The 19,073-nt window shown below is 39.9% G+C and overlaps 1 protein-coding gene across 2 annotated transcripts in view; it reads right to left on the minus strand.

Moving 5' to 3' along the window:
* Nucleotides 1-17,556, minus strand: part of rnf144b (ring finger protein 144B) — a 35,592-nt gene extending 18,036 nt beyond the window's left edge. Inside the window, exons 1-3 of one of the 2 annotated variants that reach the window (XM_062063694.1) lie at nt 17,346-17,556; nt 15,607-15,688; nt 1,389-1,635 (exon numbers count right to left, since the gene is read on the minus strand). In XM_062063694.1, coding sequence (XP_061919678.1) covers nt 1,389-1,544 — 156 coding nt within the window. In that variant the 5' untranslated portion in view covers nt 1,545-1,635; nt 15,607-15,688; nt 17,346-17,556. The remainder of the gene's footprint in view (nt 1-1,388; nt 1,636-15,606; nt 15,689-17,345) is intronic. The other variant, XM_062063693.1, reaches the window with a different exon arrangement.
* Between the last annotated feature and the right edge of the window lie 1,517 nt (nt 17,557-19,073).

The raw sequence follows: 19,073 nt of genomic DNA on the forward strand, positions 1-19,073 counted from the left end.
TTTTCAAGCTTTTACGCCATTTGCAAGTCTAAATTGGCTACCAAAGTTGACAAATTTCTCAGTTTATGTCCTCATCTTTTTTTTTTCTTTTTTTTTTTATAATGTCCTGCCCAGCTTCTCGGGCAAATCATATAGCAGATGTAGATGCCCTAATCGGCTGTTCAGATTTACTTTACAAAAGAGAAGTGTAGGATACTTCTCTTGTTGCCTTACTTGTATTTTGACTTTATTAAATGTATTTATATAATCATTTGGTGCTGGCACGACCGCTCTACCAACCGAGCTATACCACCCCCTAGTAGCAATGTAGTAGCAGGCACATATAATATATAATAACATTTAATATTTACATATTTTGATAATTTTAAGCATACGGAGGCGCATTAATTTAAAAAACGCACAAAAAACATTTGCTTTTTCCTTCGACAACATCACTGATTTAATACTTACTGCATAAATCATGGGAGCCAGCAAACATAATTAAACATCACTTACTGTACAATGTCTGCTGTTATTACGATGCCGACTGATAGGATGTTGATATGTTGAAGAATGACTCATAATTTTCGCGAAGAAAAAAAGTGGGTGCAACAAAGCGTCTTTTCAAGCTTTTACGCCATTTGCAAGTCTAAATTGGCTACCAAAGTTGACAAATTTCTCAGTTTATGTCCTCATCTTTATACAACATACAAGTAAGATGCATGATGTATAATTTAGAATGAACTTTGAAGTGCGCCAAAACCAGAAAGTAGCTCACCGCCTGATGACTATATAGCTGCATAAGGATGTTACCCCTCTCTGATCAATCTGCCGCTCAAAATAGGTCCTTAACGTTAGCGCTTAAAGTAACAACCGCTAATACTTAGTTCATATTCAGGTCACGAAATGTAAATGGGGTATTGTTGGCGCTTTTTGGATGGTTATTTAGAGGGCTTTATGGGCGGAACAGAGGATCTACCATTGACTCCATTGTAAGCAGACTTTTATTTATGTGAACTTACAAATTAGAATTAATTAAATAAGAACATATGTGTTCTTGTCTCTCATAAAGATTGTGAATTATAGGCAACATTCCTCAAAAAACTGCAGTTACCCTTTAAGGTTTGTCATAAAAGGACGGACATCAACACCTCATCTTTCTATTTGTATTTCACAGAGGACATCTTTGTACCTCTTTTCAGTGTCAGCACAGGGTTTATAGCAGATCATAAACAAGGTGTGATTGTTGGAGTGATAGTTTTACAGTCCCGTGCCGTGTCTTATGACGACAGTTGGAGTAGAGCACTTTCATCATAGGGAAATATATTTTCTGCATGGCACTAAACACGCAAATAAACAACATATAATATAGTGTAATATAGTGAAATTAGAGGTTCAGTGCTACTTACAGTTGTACAGAAGATGCACCTGCAGCTGTGCAGCGTTGTAGTGAGTTCAAGTGTGTGCTTGCTGAGGCACAGCTTGCAGAAGACATCAGGACCAGGCCCGGGGTCCGCGCTTATACAGGCCCCCGGTTCTGAATCTGCATAAGTTGTGCTGTTCATGCTGTAATGACGTCAGGAGGGAATGATGACGGAATCGAGCTGCTTCTAGCTTCTCTTGTAACAACGAACGCGTGTTGCATCCTGCATGTCCCTGAAAGGTGTATACAAACAAGAAGTGTGTTTACTACAGCAACATTAGAAAACCTCACACAACCGTTGTTACAGCACTTTTTGTGAACAGTTCAGTAAGTAGTTACATGTAGTCCTTTAAATCAGAGGTGAAGCATACTGACATGTGATGCCAGGGGCCAGTTACATTTTTGTTAAATACTGTATGTAAAAAGGTTAAAAAATAGATATTATAATGCATACTATATATATTTAAAGACAAAGTGCAGTGTTACAATTGGTTATTATCCAATTAATTTTTTGTACTATTTTCTCCATTTTGCTGGGTTTCTTTTGGTTTAATTTTACTTCTACATTGTGCTGTGGGCCCCTGGCCACACTTCTGACACCCCTGATTTATTAAGTATCCCTAGAACTATGTAATTACAGTATGTCTTATTTGATGCTAAGAATCCTAGTCACAAGACAGTGCATATGATTGGGTACATTGATGTTTGTACGTGGACTTTTATGTGTGGACACAGTTTGGAGTGACCTAGGAAAGACATGACATGACGATGGATGTTATTTTATTTTTTTTAGGGATGTCCGATAATGGCTTTTTGCCGATATCCGATATTCCGATATTGTCCAACTCTTTAATTACCGATACCGATATCAACCGATATATGCAGTCGTGGAATTAACACATTATTATGCCTAATTTGGACAACCAGGTATGGTGAAGATAAGGTACTTTTTTTTTTTTAATTAGTAAAATAAGATAAATAAATTAAAAACATTTTCTTGAATAAAAAAGAAAGTACAACAATATAAAAACAGTTACATAGGAACTAGTAATGAATGAAAATGAGTAAAATTAACTGTTAATGGTTAGTACTATTAGTGGACCAGCAGCACGCACAATCATGTGTGCTTACGGACTGTATCCCTTGCAGACTGTATTGATATATATTGATATATAATGTAGGAACCAGAATATTAATAACAGAAAGAAATGGGGGAGGGAGGTTTTTTGGGTTGGTGCACTAATTGTAAGTGTATCTTGTGTTTTTTATGTTGATTTAATAAAAAAATAAAATAAAAAAACCCGATACCGATAATAAAAAAACCGATACCGATAATTTCCGATATTACATTTTAACGCATATATCGGCCGATAATATCGACAGGCATCTCTTTTTTTTTTTCTTTTTTTTTTTTATAATGTCCTGCCCAGCTTCTCGGGCAAATCATATGGCAGATGTAGATGCCCATATCCGCTGTTCAGATTTACTTTACAATAGAGAAGTGTAGGATACTTCTCTTGTTGCCTTACTTGTATTTTGACTTTATTAAATGTATTTATATAATCATTTGGTGCAGCCGGGCCGGAGCAGGAGGGGATAGAAAGAGAGAAAAAGGAAGACAGAGGGAGGAATTGTGGGGACAAGAGGGGGATTAGACAGAGAGACAAAAACAACAACAGCAAACACAACAACAACAACAACAGAGCAACCTCAGCAAATACGACACGTACAAATATGATGGTAAAAGTAATAGCAAATAAGCAGTTAGCGAAAATAAAAAAAATAATACAGAAATGACAATGAGCATTATTACACTAAAAATGGAGCAATATGAATACCAATAGAAATAGTGCTATTGATAATAAACAATACCAATACTTTACCTTTATTATCAACAATACAATTGTTCAAATGCAACAATACATATACGTAATGATAACTTGAGATACGAAAGAATGCAGAAAAATGGAGGGGAAGAAAGAGAAGCAACCTACATTAACCTTGTAGATTGTTATAGTAACAATAGGTTAAGCTTTGTCAGTGTGCCATGTGTTATACCCAGTTTACCCTAGGGCAACAACGTTAATATATGTTTGATGAAACGTGATTATGTGCATGAGTGTATGTGTGCATATGTACCTGTATATGTACAGTATGTGTATATGTGTGCTTGTACAGTGAATGTATATGTACGGTATGTGTATATGTGTGTACAGCGAATGTATATGTACAGTATGTGTATACAGTATGTGTGTTTGAACAGTGAATGTATATGTACAGTATGTGTATATGTGTGTTTGTACAGTGAATGTATATGTACAGTATATGTATGTGTGTGTTTGTACAGTGAATGTATAAGTGTAGTATGTGTATGTGTGTGTCTGCACAGTGAGTGTATATGTACAGTATGTGTATATGTATGTTTTTACAGTGAATGTATATGTACAGTATGTGTATACAGTATGTTTGTATAATGAATGTGCGTGTGGATGTACGAACTTTGAGTGTGTAAATATGTACTGTATTTATTTGTATATGTATGTGGGAGCGTAGGTACCTATGTATGTCTGTATGTATGTGTGTGAGTATATGTGAATTTGCATGTACAATACATTTGACTCCCAGTGTGTGCGGGAGCCAGAGTACGGCCCCAGCCTCCCCGAGAGCCCATCCCACAAACAGTAGGTGTGGTGCCCAGGGAACCAGGGGCCACCGCCCCCACGCAGCCAAGCCGGACAGCGACAGGAACCCCAGAGCCTGGCCCACCGCGCCGCCCACAAGGGCCAGCAGCAGGCCGCAGACAGACGCACCCGGCAGAGGACAAGGCACGAGAAAAGCAGGGGGCAGCCAGACCCCAAGCCAGCGAGAGACCACACCCCACACGGACAGAAAGGCGGGACGCCCCGCCCGAGAGGCCCGTAGACCCCCCGCAACCGGACGGGAAGACCGCCTCCGCCCCACTGGCAACCGGGCCCCCACGAGCCTCCCCCCCACCCCCGGAGAGCGCGGCGAGGCCAGCCCACGGCCACCCCACCCAAGCCAGCCGCAACAGGACCACCCAGCACGGGGCCACGGGAACCACCCACCCCACCCGCAGGGACCCCAACGATGGAGATGGAACAACCAGCAACCGCCCCGCCGAGTCCCCCCCTGAGGTAGGGGAAATAAATAAATAAAATAAATAAATACATAATAATAATAATAATAATAATAATATTAATAAAATATATTAAAAAATAAGAATAAACCCAACAGGCAGAGTGCGGGGGAGATGGGAATAGGAATCTCTAACGCTAATGATAGGTTCTCGCACACTCCAAGCCAAAAGTTACTCACGGGAGCACAGGACCACATTGAGTGTAAGTAGTTATCTACCTTATTATCTGAGCAGTGTACACAAATGTTAGAGTCAGCTAAACCCATTTTATACATTCTTAGACCGGTGTAATGTATTCTGTAAAGTATTTTGAGCTGAATCAGTCGTAAATTCGGATTCTTAATCAAACGAGAAGTATTGAGGCATATTTGTTTCCAGAATTCTGGGTCAAGGCTTGTGGATACGTCTGAGTGCCATTTGGAAGTTGGGATACTTATTGTGTTATCTATTTTTGATAAGAGAGCATATAATTTGGATAAAGCTTTGGGGGCCGATGTTTTGAAGAATTTAACGATCGTAGGATTACTTTCCCATGTTGTTTTGTTCAATCTTGCGCTAATTATCAATCAATCAATCAGCTTTATTGTCCATTCTTACATGTACAAGACACATAAGAACTGAAATTACATTTTCGGCACAATCCCGCTAAGAGCAGACATACGTTACAGGGAGACAAGACGGGACCGCCAACGGATCAGCCTCACTTAGGCGCTCCTCAAAAAGGTGGGAAAAAGGTGACATTGGGGGGAGGGTGGAAGTAAAAAAAATATCAGTCTGAGGCTGGACCCTCAGGAATGGTCCAGACTGAGTCCGAGGAAAAAAACCTCACATAGCATGGCACACATAAACAAGGTACATTTAATCACAACAAACTCGCAACAAAGTCATCCAACAGGACCTTGGAGGCCAGCAGCTGCTGTTGAGCGCTGCTCAGCCCCCACAACCCCGGAGGAATAAAGCAGTGGTGAAGGCGTTGATTGGGGAAGGGTATGTGCGTGCATGTATGCCCAATTAACTTGGGTGAGATGTTGGATTGTCTTTATGGGCCGAGGCCGGCCCCAAGAGTTCAAGAGTTCAAGAGTCCGACCCAGGTGCTTTTGAAGAAAAGGGAAAGGTCAAAAGCGTCCATCTTTGAGGAGTCCTCGGGGGAGTGTTTTCAAACAGCCTGTTCCTCAAGGCCATTCGAGGGAGTCAAATCGTAGATTAAGATGTTGTTTTTTTCTTCGAGCAGTCAAAACAATGACATTCCTGCTCTATATGCTGGCTCTGACAATTCCAATTTATTCTTTCTGTAACATCATCAAGATCGAATCTACCTTGCGATTCAAATCAGCAATCGCTCCAGTCTGTGATCCCACAGCACGACCCATTCCTTCCATTGCGTTGAACAGCCTGTTGGCCCCTTGAGTGGCTGCCATCGTCTTCCGAATTTGACGATACACCAGAGCAATGCCCAGCCCAATCAGCAAATGCCCTGCGATCACAGCTCCAAATAGGTAGATGTCTTCCACGTCCTCGATGGAAAGGACTGAGAGGCACATGATTCTCCAAGTATTCCAGGAATCTCTCACGTACCCCGCAGCAATGGTTCCATCAGGGCAGCCAGGCTCCCCCGAGCCTCTTTTCCTTGTCGAAAAGACTGTGTCAATTGCGTCGAGAGTCCAGTTGATCAAATTCATTTTGATGTTTAGATTTGAGGACAGCTCAAGAAAAGAGGCTTCAAAATAGTTCAAACAAGACAAAAACAAAGAGAGCAAGCAGGGAAGGAGGGAGCGGAGAGAGATGCGACCGCCCTCACCAGTGGCAAGACAGATTTGATTTGTATATATTCTACGAATTTATTAGGATTGATTGCATATTGTGTTATTAAACTTTTAAAAGAGATAAAACTGTTTGCATTGATGATATCCCCAATACATCTAACTCCTTTATCATACCATGTTGGAAAGTTCAATGGCTTCTTGTTTAAAAGAAAATCAGGATTATTCCAAATAGGCGTAAATTGACAGGGAGTGAGCGGGGATCCAGTTATTTTCAAAAACTCCCACCAAGCTGTTAAGGTAGTGCGTATATTAATACTTTTGAAGCAGTTGTGTTTTCGGAGAATTTGGCTAATAAAGGGCAAGTTAGAAATTGGGATCTCCTGGCTAAGTGATTGTTCAATCTCTAACCATAAACTATCTAATAAAGTGGGATTGGTCCATTTTAATATATATTGTAGTTTATTTGCAAGGAAGTAATACGAAAAGTTTGGGAGTTCTAGACCCCCGTATTCTTTGGGGTTTTGTAAAGTTTTAAGGCTGATTCGTGCTGGTTTACTCTTCCAAAGAAACTGATTGATGTGTGAGTCTAGTGATTTAAACCAGATTTGAGAAGGTTTGGTTGGAATCATTGAAAAGAGATAATTAACCCTAGGCAAGACCATCATTTTCACGGTAGAAACCCTTCCCATAAGTGAGATTGGCAGTGCTTTCCAACGCGCCAGATCATCCTCAATCAACTTTAAGATTGGGGAGTAATTCAAGCGATTCAGATCTGACAATGTGGAGGAAATATTGATTCCCAGGTATTTAATGTTCCCTTTATGCAGTGGAATCGATGAGGTGCTCTGAAAGTCAAAATTAATTGGTAACACAGTAGATTTGGACCAGTTGATTGAGTAATCTGAAATAGAACTGAATTTATTGATAAGTGAGATTGTATCTTGAAGAGAAGAATGTGGATTTTGTAAGAAAAGTAATACATCATCAGCATAAAGGCTTATTTTATGATGAACGGTTGCGGTATGGATGCCTTTAATATTTGCATGCTGTCGAATTGCGGTTGCAAGAGGTTCAATAAATATAGCAAACAGTGACGGAGAAAGTGGACACCCTTGCCTTGTGCCCCTCATAAGATTAAACCTTGGGGAGATTTGGCTATTCGTTCTAACCGAGGCTGTAGGGAAACTATATAGGACCTTGATCCATTCTATAAATGAGTCTCCAAATCCAAATTTCTGTAGAGTAGCTAAAAGAAAATTCCATTTCACTCTATCAAATGCTTTTTCAGCATCTAATGAAACAACAGCTGTTTTTAAATTATGAATAACAGAATAGTCTATCACATTGAGTAGACGGCGAACATTGTTGGACGATTGTCTCTCTTTGATGAAACCTGTTTGATCAGGATGTAATATATATGGAGTGACTTTTTCTAATCTTTGAGCTAATACTTTGCAGATAATTTTAAGATCAGCATTAATCAGGGAGATTGGCCGGTAACTGGATGGAAGTGTTGGGTCTTTATCAGGTTTTAGCAAGAGACTGATTGTGGCAGAGTTCATATTTGGAGGAAGGAATGAGTTTTCTTTAATCTCTAAAGCCATTTTCGTAAATATCGGAGCTAGCAGTGACCAGAATGTTTTGTAGAACTCCGCAGGGAACCCATCAGGCCTTGGTGCTTTATTGTTTGGCATCTGTTGAAGAGCATCGTGAAGTTCATCTACAGAAATAGCAAGATCTAAATTTGATACCTGCCTTGTATTTAATTTAGGTAAGTCTATACCATTGAGAAATGTCTCAATGTCTGAAAGAGATGGGTCAATCTGGGGTGTATACAAGTTTCTGTAAAAGTCTCTAAATATGGAGTTAATTTCCTCAGGAACGTGAGTAATGTTCCCAGCTGAATCCTTAATGGATGGTATGGAGTTTTTTTCTTTGTTTAATTTTAGTTGGTTAGCCAAATATTTGCTTGGTTTATTGTCATGTTCAAATTTTTCTAAGCGTAACCTCTGGAGCAGGAATTGACTTTTCTTATCAATTATTTCTCTTAAATCTAATTTGAGTTTTCTCAGTTCGTTCAGAGTATGTTCATTTTGTGAGTTCGCATAAGCTATTTCTAATATTTTTATTTCATTTTCAAGTTCCTGCTCTAGTAAACGTTCCTTTTTTTTCTTGTATGATGAATAAGAAATTATTTTTCCTCGCATAACTACTTTCGCGGCCTCCCAGAGAATGCACGCCGTGATTTCTGGTTGATCATTAAAATCTAAAAAATCTGTCCATTCTTTCTCAAAATAGTTGAGGAAGTCTGGGTCCTTTAGTAATGATGTATTAAGTCTCCATTGTTTTATAGGTGCAGTTATAATTTTGTTAGTGAGGGAAAGTGAGACAGGTGCATGGTCACTTATGATGATGATAGGATGAATGTGAATGTTTGCGATATCAGATAAAATTGAGCTACTAGTTAAAAAGTAATCAATGCGAGAGAGTGAGTGGTGAACTGGGGAAAAATAAGTGTATTCCCTAAGAGTGTGGTGATAAGAACGCCAGGCATCGCAAAGACCATAATCGTTCATATATTGCTTAAGTATTACCACTGATTGAGACTCACGGTGACTCCCAGTCACTCTGGACCGATCTATATTTGGATTAAATACTAAGTTGAGGTCCCCTCCTAGAATCAAGCAGTGGTTTGAGTGAGGAGAAAGTGAAGAGAAGAAAGTGTGAAAAAAGGAGGGGTCATCAACATTTGGACCACAAATGTTGGCGATACATAAGTTTCTCCCGTCAACAGAAATATTAAGAATGATGTATCTTCCCTCTATGTCAGTAATGGAGTTATGGAATGTAAAGTTGACCTTTCTACTAATGAGAATGGCTACGCCTCTCTGTTTGGAGTTGTAACTAGCAAAGCATGTGTGTGGGTATTGCGATGAATGCAGTTTTGAGGTATCGGACTTGGAGAGGTGAGTCTCTTGTAGTATTATTATCGGACATCTCTAATTTTTTTATATTGGAAATATTGAATGAATGCGATCAAAAGTCTGCTTACAATGGAGCTATGGGAGCCGCACAATTCCCCCTACAAAGATCTTAAAAAAACATCCCAACACCTCCATTGAGGTTGTATATACATGATGTAAGTATGTATGTAATGTAGTAATGGGCACATTTATAATAACATTTAATATTTACATATTTTGATCAATTTAAGCATACGCGGCACATTCATGTAAAAAACGCATCACGTTTGCTTTTTCGTTTTTTTCATCACTGTTTATTACTCACTGCAGACTATATGAGAGCCAACAAACATAATAAAACATCACATACTGTGCAAGGTCTGCTGTCATTAGGATGCCGACTGCTGGGATGTTCATATATTCCCATTTAGATGAAGAATGTCTCATAATCCTCGCGGAAAAAATAGGGTGAGGGGGCCATTTTCGGGTACTAAATGGCTGTCAAAGTGTACCAACTTGTCGGAATACCCACTCAGACTTCTTCTGTCCAGGTGAGATGCATGATTTATGATCTAAAATGAACTTACAGGGACCAAGGAAGCGAGGAAACAGCAGACCACTCGATGATGTAAACATAGCGGCGGTAGTGGTCACTGAGCCGCTATAAATAGTTTGTGTGCGGTAAATGGGTTATACTTGTATAGCGCTTTTCTACCTTCGAGGTACTCAAGGTGCTTTGACAAGTGTTTTCACATTCACCCATTCACACACACATTCACACATTGATGGCATGCAGGGCCCTAACCATGACCCATCAGGAGCAAGGGTCTTGCCTAAGGACACAACGGACATGACTAGGGTGGTGGAAGATGGGAACGAACCTGGAACTAGAGGTGGGGGAAATAATCGATTTTTAAATGCATCGCAATTCGGACATGGACAATTATAAAATCCATTAGTAAACATCAATGTATTTATTGTCAATAAAGTATTGCAGACAGTACTAAATTTTATGTGACTACAGCGAGCCACCTCACCGAGAGATCCGATTAGCTCTTTTATTTTAGGGCAATTATGTTCCAGTTTTAAACACATTTAAATTAATTTAATAAATGTCAATTAATTTAACTGTTTCATATTACAAATACCCTGTTTTTTAAAGTTGCAAGTGATAAACACTTATTTACTGAAGCGAAAAGAAATGTAAAACTGCATCAATATACATAAATTAAAAATGCATCAATAATCGATTTTTAATCAAATCGTAGCTCCTGAATCGTAATCGTAATCATGAGGTGCCCAAAGATTCCCACTGGCACGGCCGCTCTACCATCCGAGCCATGTCGCACTTATAATAACAATATCACTAATACTTGGTTAATATTCAAGTCACGAAATGTAAATGAAATATTGTTGGTACTTAAAAAAATGGTTATTTATTGGATTTTATGGGCGAAATAGTGGAGCTCCCATTGGCTCCGCTGTAAGCAGACTTTTATTTACGTTTATTTAATATATACAATATCTATGTCTTTCATAATGATTGTGAACAATAGGCAAAATTCCAAAAAAGTGCTGTTCCCCTTTAAATACACAATCTACAGCCAAATAAATTCTTCTCTGTTTGATCGGGCTGCAGCAACACTGTCAGTTGTGATCTACATTTGAATTGGGTAATCTTTTGTTATCTACCATTACCAGTGGAGGGCAGTGGCCAGACTACGCCTCGGCCAGTCTTGGATAGAGATATAAGATGCCTTCTTCCCTCCAGTTAGCAAACTCAAAGCCTCCCGTGCCAGGGAAACGGTAAAGTGGCAGTCCTGACCATAGCTCTGACAAACCTTTCCGACACTTAGGCAGCCCTATTTGTCAATGTGACTGTAGTGGTGTTAAAATGCCCTGGGTAGGAGAACCCACCAGCCTTGTAAGGCAATCTCCTAGTGTTTGGTGACATAAATAAATCACTCTCTTCCAACTTGTCTTGAACCAGCACAGAAGAGTACGGCTTATGAAATCAACATGCAATACAATGTCTAACCATCATGTATCAGACCAGAGGGGTCTACCTACGGACCCTCACCAAACAAACAGGAGGGCACATGAGCAGCCCCGAACTAGTGTGAAAGACGCAACCGGGGGATCATATCAGCAGCCTCGGACAGTTACGATAAATGCGCCCAGAGGAAAAACAATATCAAGGAGAAAATTGAACATCTGCACCTACAATCCAGTAACGATCAATGACAATAATAACCATTCCTTAGATCAGGTGTGTAGAAACTTTTTGACTTAAAAAATTTGGCCGGGAGCCAAAAGCCAACTGCATGCAAAGTAACTATATGTGTATATGATTACATATTATTGTAATAGTATAATGGATATATAATTAATAATTATTATAATTGGTTTTTAAGAGTATGAGAAAATTCGACCCCGCCCTCCTTAAAAATGTTTAATCAATCAGAAATATCAACCAGTAAAATGCGCCAAACGTGGATAAGTGTGGAGAGAGTGTTTAGCAATTTTCCCATCATCCCTTATAATGGGGGTAGTTTGGATTATTTTTATGCGGACGTTTTTTATTATATCCACAAAGTTCAATGAGCAGGATGTGTTGTGTGTGGACATGTTTGTTGAATTTGTGTGTGTGCTGTTTTTTTGTTGTTGTTTTTTTTGCACCATGACTAGGGAAGGTTGTTCAGATTGGGTCATATAGGTAAATGCTGTGCACAAATTCACACTAATGGACAATTAATAGCCACTGACTTGAGTTACTTTCATTGGCCACCCGGTGGAGACCAAATGGCAGCTATCAGACCGCTGACTGTTGGTATACTATATGAAAACACCGTGTGGCCAAATTGCAATATCGTCTCGCAGGCGAAATTGAAGACGCCGGCCTGTAGTTTGGATGCCCCTCAATTACAATGCTTCATGAGCTCGAAAATGTAAAATGTGATTCTCAGAAACAAAAGTTAAAGAAAGCAAGATCGAAATCCATGAAACAAATGGCCACAAATTGTTATTTTGTACAACCAGACTTCATGATCAAACAGTGTTGGCTTTCTTCTAAACAAAACCGGTCTACCTAATAGAAGACAATTAACCAATTTCTTACAAGACTCCCTCTCTTTGGGCTGAATTAAATATTTTCAAGACTGGTCTTCAAACAGTACTATTTCCCAACATGATCCCATCCAGACAAAGAAATCCTAGACTTTATGATAATATTTAATCTATTGTCAATGACATCCTGAAGAGAGACCACCTCTTCATCACGGGAGAGTTCAATGGTACAGTAGGTCAACTACACAATATGTTCCCTTCTGCAATTGGCAAACATACCCCAAGTATTGCAAATACCAGAGTAGAACTCCTTGCCTGATTCTGTGTGAAAAATAATCTGCTAGTCACCAACATTATATTTCAAAAGACAACACTCTTTGTACCACGATGGCAAGCCTAGAAATCAAAGAGAGTTCATCCTCTCACAAAAACCATCAATAAGACTGAATATTCTCGACACTTCAGCACTAAACACTCACGACGTAGACAATCGCATGATACGCGCAATAATACGATTATGTCTCTTCTGCCCACAAAGAAAAAAGCCTGCTTCAAAACTTAACATAAAACAACTCAAATATCCAGAAGTAGCTGTACGTTTTCACATAAGCTTGCAAAACCGTTTTACCGGTCTTGAACCAGAAACAGACTAAGAAAGCATACACAACACTAAATTTAACAGCGTAAATGATGCCTCCAAGGTAACACTCCCAAGGAACACTGAACCCATTGTAGAATGAATGCCACACTAAGCAAGCAATCTCCAACAAACACAAAATAAGAACAGAAAATGGCTCCTCATTTAAATCCAAGAAGCTGGTGAAAAAGGACCAACTGAACCATACTGAGTATTAGGGCTGGGCGATATATCGAGTTTGTAAGATATATCGATATATTTTTAAACAAGATATGAATTGAGAAAATATCGTAATAGCTATATAATTTATTTAACGTTAAAATGACGACACCGCTTATTTGTTGTGTTCCTTGTTCTCCCCCCCCCCCCCCCCCCCCCCCGCTCCCCACTCCCTCTCATGGGCTACTAAACCCCTCCCCTTCCTCCTTCCAAGACGTGCCTGCACGTATAAGAACATCCATGATTGGTTGGTTGTTTACTATGATGAGTCACGATTGGTTGAGATTAAGGCAAAACATTAGGGACAGGCCAGTCAGAGGCAAGATAGGGCGGGTCATGGAACCTGGAAGGGAAATCACAACAGACATCCCAAATGACGACAAGAGAGTCGGAAAAGAGAAAGAGGGAATATTCAAGCGGGTGATTTATATATTAAAAAAACTAGTGGAAGATTACAGAGAGATTCTCTTCTTTAGATTTTTCTTTTAGCGATGTAGACCACGTCCAGGAAACCCACAAAGCGTCTACTTGGCCACATTTGGACAAATGTATGCGTCTGGATAAAACATTCATTTCAGTTGTTTACCATGTAAGCCCAAATCTAAACTGTTCTCGAGTTGCCAAACCGGGCATATTTCGTACGAGAAATGCTGCCGAAGTGAGGAAGATCATAGCCGCACAATTAAACTTACTTGGCGCTGACGAGAACCGTACGTGTGTGACAATTCCATTACATCGCCGACTGGGAATTAAAAAGTGCCTGCCTGCAAATGTATTTTTGATCTGAGTTTGATACATGCTGTATCATTTGCACAGCTATGTTATTTATTTTACGTAGAAATAATATTTTTCTATTTTATTTATGTTATGTAATCTGTGCTACTTACTTATTTATGTTATGTAATCTGTGTTACTTAAACCGTTTATTTTCTGTGCTGTTAATACCCATCTTGACTCATTCTCCTTCTATGCCACATCAATACGTAATGCACTCCCAACAGGTGTAAAAGAAAGGGCATCTTTATCCTCCTTCAAAACCGCAATAAAAGAACACCTCCAGGCAACTACAACCCTAAACTAACACCCTCCCCCTTCCACATCCCACCTTCCCGGATTGTAAATAATCGAATGTAGATACTTATTCTTATGCTTTCTGATCTCTCTCTCTCTCTCTCTCTCTGTCCACTACTTGCTGTACATATCCTACCAGACCTACACTGTTTCAATATCCATTTCTCTGATGATGCAATTGTTGATGACTGAAGTGTTGATATCAACCAAACCTAACCCCCCACCACATCCCACACCCCGGATTGTAAATAATGTAAATAGTTCAATGTCTATACTCTGATGCATACTTGCCAACCCTCCCGTTTTTAGCGGGAGAATCCCGATATTCAGCGCCTCTCCCGACATCCTCCCGGCAGAGATTTTCTCCCGACAAACTCCCGGTATTCAGCCGGAGCTGGAGGCCACGCCCCCTCCAGCTCAATGCGGACCTGAGTGGGGACAGCCGTTCTCACGTCCGCTTTCCCAGCAGCTTGCCTGCCCAATGACGTCATAACATCTACGGCAGGGGTGTCAAACGTACGGCCCGAGGGCCGGATCAGGCCCGCTAACAGGTTTTATCCGGCCCGGGGGTTTGAGTTTGCGGAATATAAAAATTTACCTGAAATTTTTGAATGAAAGAAACTGCTGTTCTAAATGTGTCCACCAGATGTCGCACTAGCAATTCTTTGTATCTTTGTACAAAATAAACCACATGATGTTAGTGCACCAATCGAAGAAAATGATCAAACTACATAAATAACATCCTGTAATTTGATTTTGATATATATTTTTTATCTTGATAGATTGAATCGACTGATGAACATTATCACATAATGTATTCAGAAAGTATCAATAACTACAAATAAAGATAAAATACTATTAACCGCAACATGCAAGTGTAAAACAACAACATTATGATTTGTACATTTTCAGAATGTGCTTGTTATGATCCGCTGCCCGGATCATATTTCTGTTTACGTTTTCTAGTCACTTGTGTTTTTTCTGTTAGTCGTGATCTCTTTCTAGTTCCTGTTTAAGCACTTCTCAGTTTGGTTACCATAGTTACTGATTATTTTCACCTGCCGCGGGTGTTCCCGACGCGCACCTGTTTTTCATGATTGACATTATTATTTAAAGCTTGCCTCCCCAACCAGTCGGTCTGGCTTCGTAGTTTGTTTTCACACAACGGATGACGACGTATGTTTCCTGTGCTTTAGCTGCTAGTTTTTACGCTAGGCTAATTTTGCTTGCTAGCTCCCACGCTAGCCCTTTTGTTTTTGCCTTATGTGCCATGTGCACGTCTTTGTTTTTTCCTGCATGTTTAGTTCCTGAATAAATAATTTTCCTACCTGCAAGCTGTGTCCGAGCCCGTCTGCATTCCTGGGAGAACACCTCGCACCACGATGCGACCCCGTCGTCACAGTGCTTGTTCTATTCATAAACAAAGAAAACAATCTGAAGTCGTCTTTATTTTTAAGTTATCGTGCCGTATTTTACCAGTCCGGCCCACTTGGGAGTAAATTTTCTCCATGTGGCCCCCCATCTAAAATGAGTTTGACACCCCTGATCTACGGCTTTTAGAGATTAGAGTGCACAACAAGGAGAGAGAGTTCTTGGTTTCTTATGTGGGTTTATTGTTAGGCAGTTTCATTAACGTCCTCCTAGCGCGGTAACAACACACAACAACAGCAGTCACGTTTAGTCTACCGTAAAGCAGTTCGTCTGCCGTAAACAGCTGTTGTGACACTCTTCAACAGGACAATACCGCCACCTACTGGATAGCCTGCAGAACACTGAAATTTAAGTATGTCTTTTATTTATATGTATAATAAAAATTAAAAATAAATATATATATATATATATATATATATATATATATATATATATATATATATATATATATATATGAAATACATGATTTGGTGAATTCTAGCTGTAAATATACTCTCCTCTTAACCATGCCCTTAGCCACGCCCCAACCACGCCCCCCAACCCACCACCTCCCGATATTGGAGGTCTCAAGCATACTTGCCAACCCTCCCGTTTTTAGCGGGAGAATCCCGATATTCAGCGCCTCTCCCGACAACCTCCCGACAGAGATTTTCTCCCGACAAACTCCCGGTATTCAGCCGGAGCTGGAGGCCACGCCCCCCCCCCAAAAAAAAAGTCTTCCGCAGCTGCGATTGGACCTGACCAGCCTCCGGGTACAAGTACTGGAGTACCAATTGCTTGCAAGGGAAGATCTTCCCCAGGAAGCAAGGATTGACCGGTTTTGGGCCATGCTAGGGAGAGATGGAAGATTCCACACTCTCGTGCATTTGATGAAAGCACTTTTGTGCGTGCCACACAGCAATGCATCATCAGAGAGGGTGTTCAGCATGGTTAGAAAAATAGTGACAGAGAATAGAAAGAGGATGGACAATTCAACCCTTAACAAAGCATTGTACTTTCAAGTACAACAATGAGTAGATGAGTGTTGTGTGTGTGTGTGTGTGTATATGTGTAAATAAATGAACACTAAAATTCAAGTATTTTTTATTTATATATATATATATAGCTAGAAGTCACTGAAAGTCAAGTATTTATATGTATATGAAATACTTGAGTTGGTGAATTCTAGCTGTAAATATACTCTCCTCTTAACCACGCCCCCGCCAACCACGCCCCCCACCCCCGACCTCCCGATATTGGAGGTCTCAAGGTTGGCAAGTATGCTCTGATGATTAACTTGTGTGATGACTGTATTATGCTGATAGTATATATCTGTACCATGAATCAATTTAAGTGGACCCCGACTTAAACAAGTTGAAAAACTTATTCGGGTGTTACCATTTAGTGGTCAATTGTACGGAATATGTACTGCACTGTGCAATCTACTAATACAAGTTTCAATCAATCAATCAATCAAGTCAAGTGTGTCTCAGAGTATCCAAATAACATTTAAAGATACTACCTCTGTCAAAACTGCCATTGCACTCAGATATCTTTTCACAGTAGTGAAAGGATTGTACCCAGGCGGCATATTTAGAAGCATATTGAATAACTGACGCAGTTCTGAACAGCTTCCGTGTACAGTGATGACGCTTACCTTGCCTGTGGACAACTCGGTGAAGAAACTGCGAAGGTCCTGAGCCACACTGACACATGTGTTCTTACATGTTGTTTCAACAACCGCCCCTGCCAACTCCGAACTCTTCCACTTCTAGAATGTGTGTGCGTGGGTGGGTGTGTGGGTGTGTGAAGGTCTCTGTGTGTGTGTGCGTGTACTTCTGCTTCCACATAAAGGAAGCTGCTGTTCGCGACTCCTCCTGCTGGTAATACAAGTGTGTATGCTGCGTTTAAGGACAGTCGGAAAACACACAGTTGGTCTGAATGCCCCCATATCAAGTCGAACATAATATTTAAACTCGTCATCATACTCAATCCACGAACCTTTAAATTCGATATTATTTGACTTTTGATTATTATTTTTTTTAGTAAAAGTAAGTATGTGCGTGTTAGTTTGAACGCAGTATAATTTCTTCCATTCCACGTCGGAGTGGGCGATACTGCAATGTTTTTGGATCGATCTGATGCCAAGTAAAGGCAGGGCTGCGGCCTCAGTTGCCTATAGCGAGTCTGATACTGACATTGTTTACCATAAATTGATTAACGTGGACCCCGACATAAACAAGTTGAAAAACTTATTCGGGTGTTACCATTTAGTGGTCAATTGTTCGGAATATGTACTGTACTGTGCAATCTACTAATAAAAGTTCCAATCAATGAATCAATCAATCTTGTCTTAAATGTTTTGATCATCGTGTGAGATTCCTAATTGAATTGACAGTGTTTCCCACATTCTAATTACATTTCATTATTGAGGATTGAGGTTGAAACAGGTAGTAGAATTGCAATACATTTCAATTCAAATACATTCTTCCCTCACCGCATTGCAGATTTTTGTGGATTATTTAAAAAAAGTTTTTAAAGCACATTCTAGCATTTTCAAGCATAAAAATGGCAAAATAAATTAAAAAATAAAAATACTACAGTGGTATTGGCCACATAACATGCACATGGGGATAGGTTGATTGGCAACACTAAATTGGCCCTAGTGTGTGAATGTGAGTGTGAATGCTGTCTATCTGTGTTGGCTCTGTGATGAGGTGGCGACTTGTCCAGGGTGTACCCTGCCTACCGCCCGAATGCAGCTGAGATAGGCTCCAGCGTCCCCCGCGACCCCGAAAGGGACAAGCGGTAGAAATGGATGGATATATACTGTATATATGTTAGGTCAGGAAAAAACACAGAGGCTATTTCATCCCTCCAAGCCTGTTTCGCAGGTTTCCATGCTCTTCAGGGGATTTCAGGGGAAAATGCCCTGAAGAGCAGGGGAAGGCTTGTAGGGATGAAATAGCCTCTGTGTTTTTTCCTGACCTAACGTATAGTCCGCTCTACCCCGGTATTGAGCACTGTATAACGGATAAACAACAGTAATCTTGACTATATAATTGGTGCGCTCTGATTGGTTTGGTCTTGCGTGGCCAATACTACTGTAGTATTGATATTGTTTTAGTTTTTTTTAGCCATTTATGCTTGAAAATGCTTAATAATATATATAATAATATATATACAGTGAGGCGGCATTCAACCACTATGGCCCCCACCTACGGAATAGCCTGCTAGAGAGTCTCAGAACTGCAGAGAGCGTTGAATTAAAAAGAAAAACGTCTAAACACACAACGTTTTAATCAGGCTTTTTACTAATCATCTGGTTTTTTTCTATCTTAATCATTATTATTTCTATTATTATTTTCTCAATGTTATGTTTTTA

This window comes from Entelurus aequoreus, linkage group LG11 (genome assembly GCF_033978785.1).
Source record: "Entelurus aequoreus isolate RoL-2023_Sb linkage group LG11, RoL_Eaeq_v1.1, whole genome shotgun sequence".
Taxonomy (NCBI): domain Eukaryota; kingdom Metazoa; phylum Chordata; class Actinopteri; order Syngnathiformes; family Syngnathidae; genus Entelurus; species Entelurus aequoreus.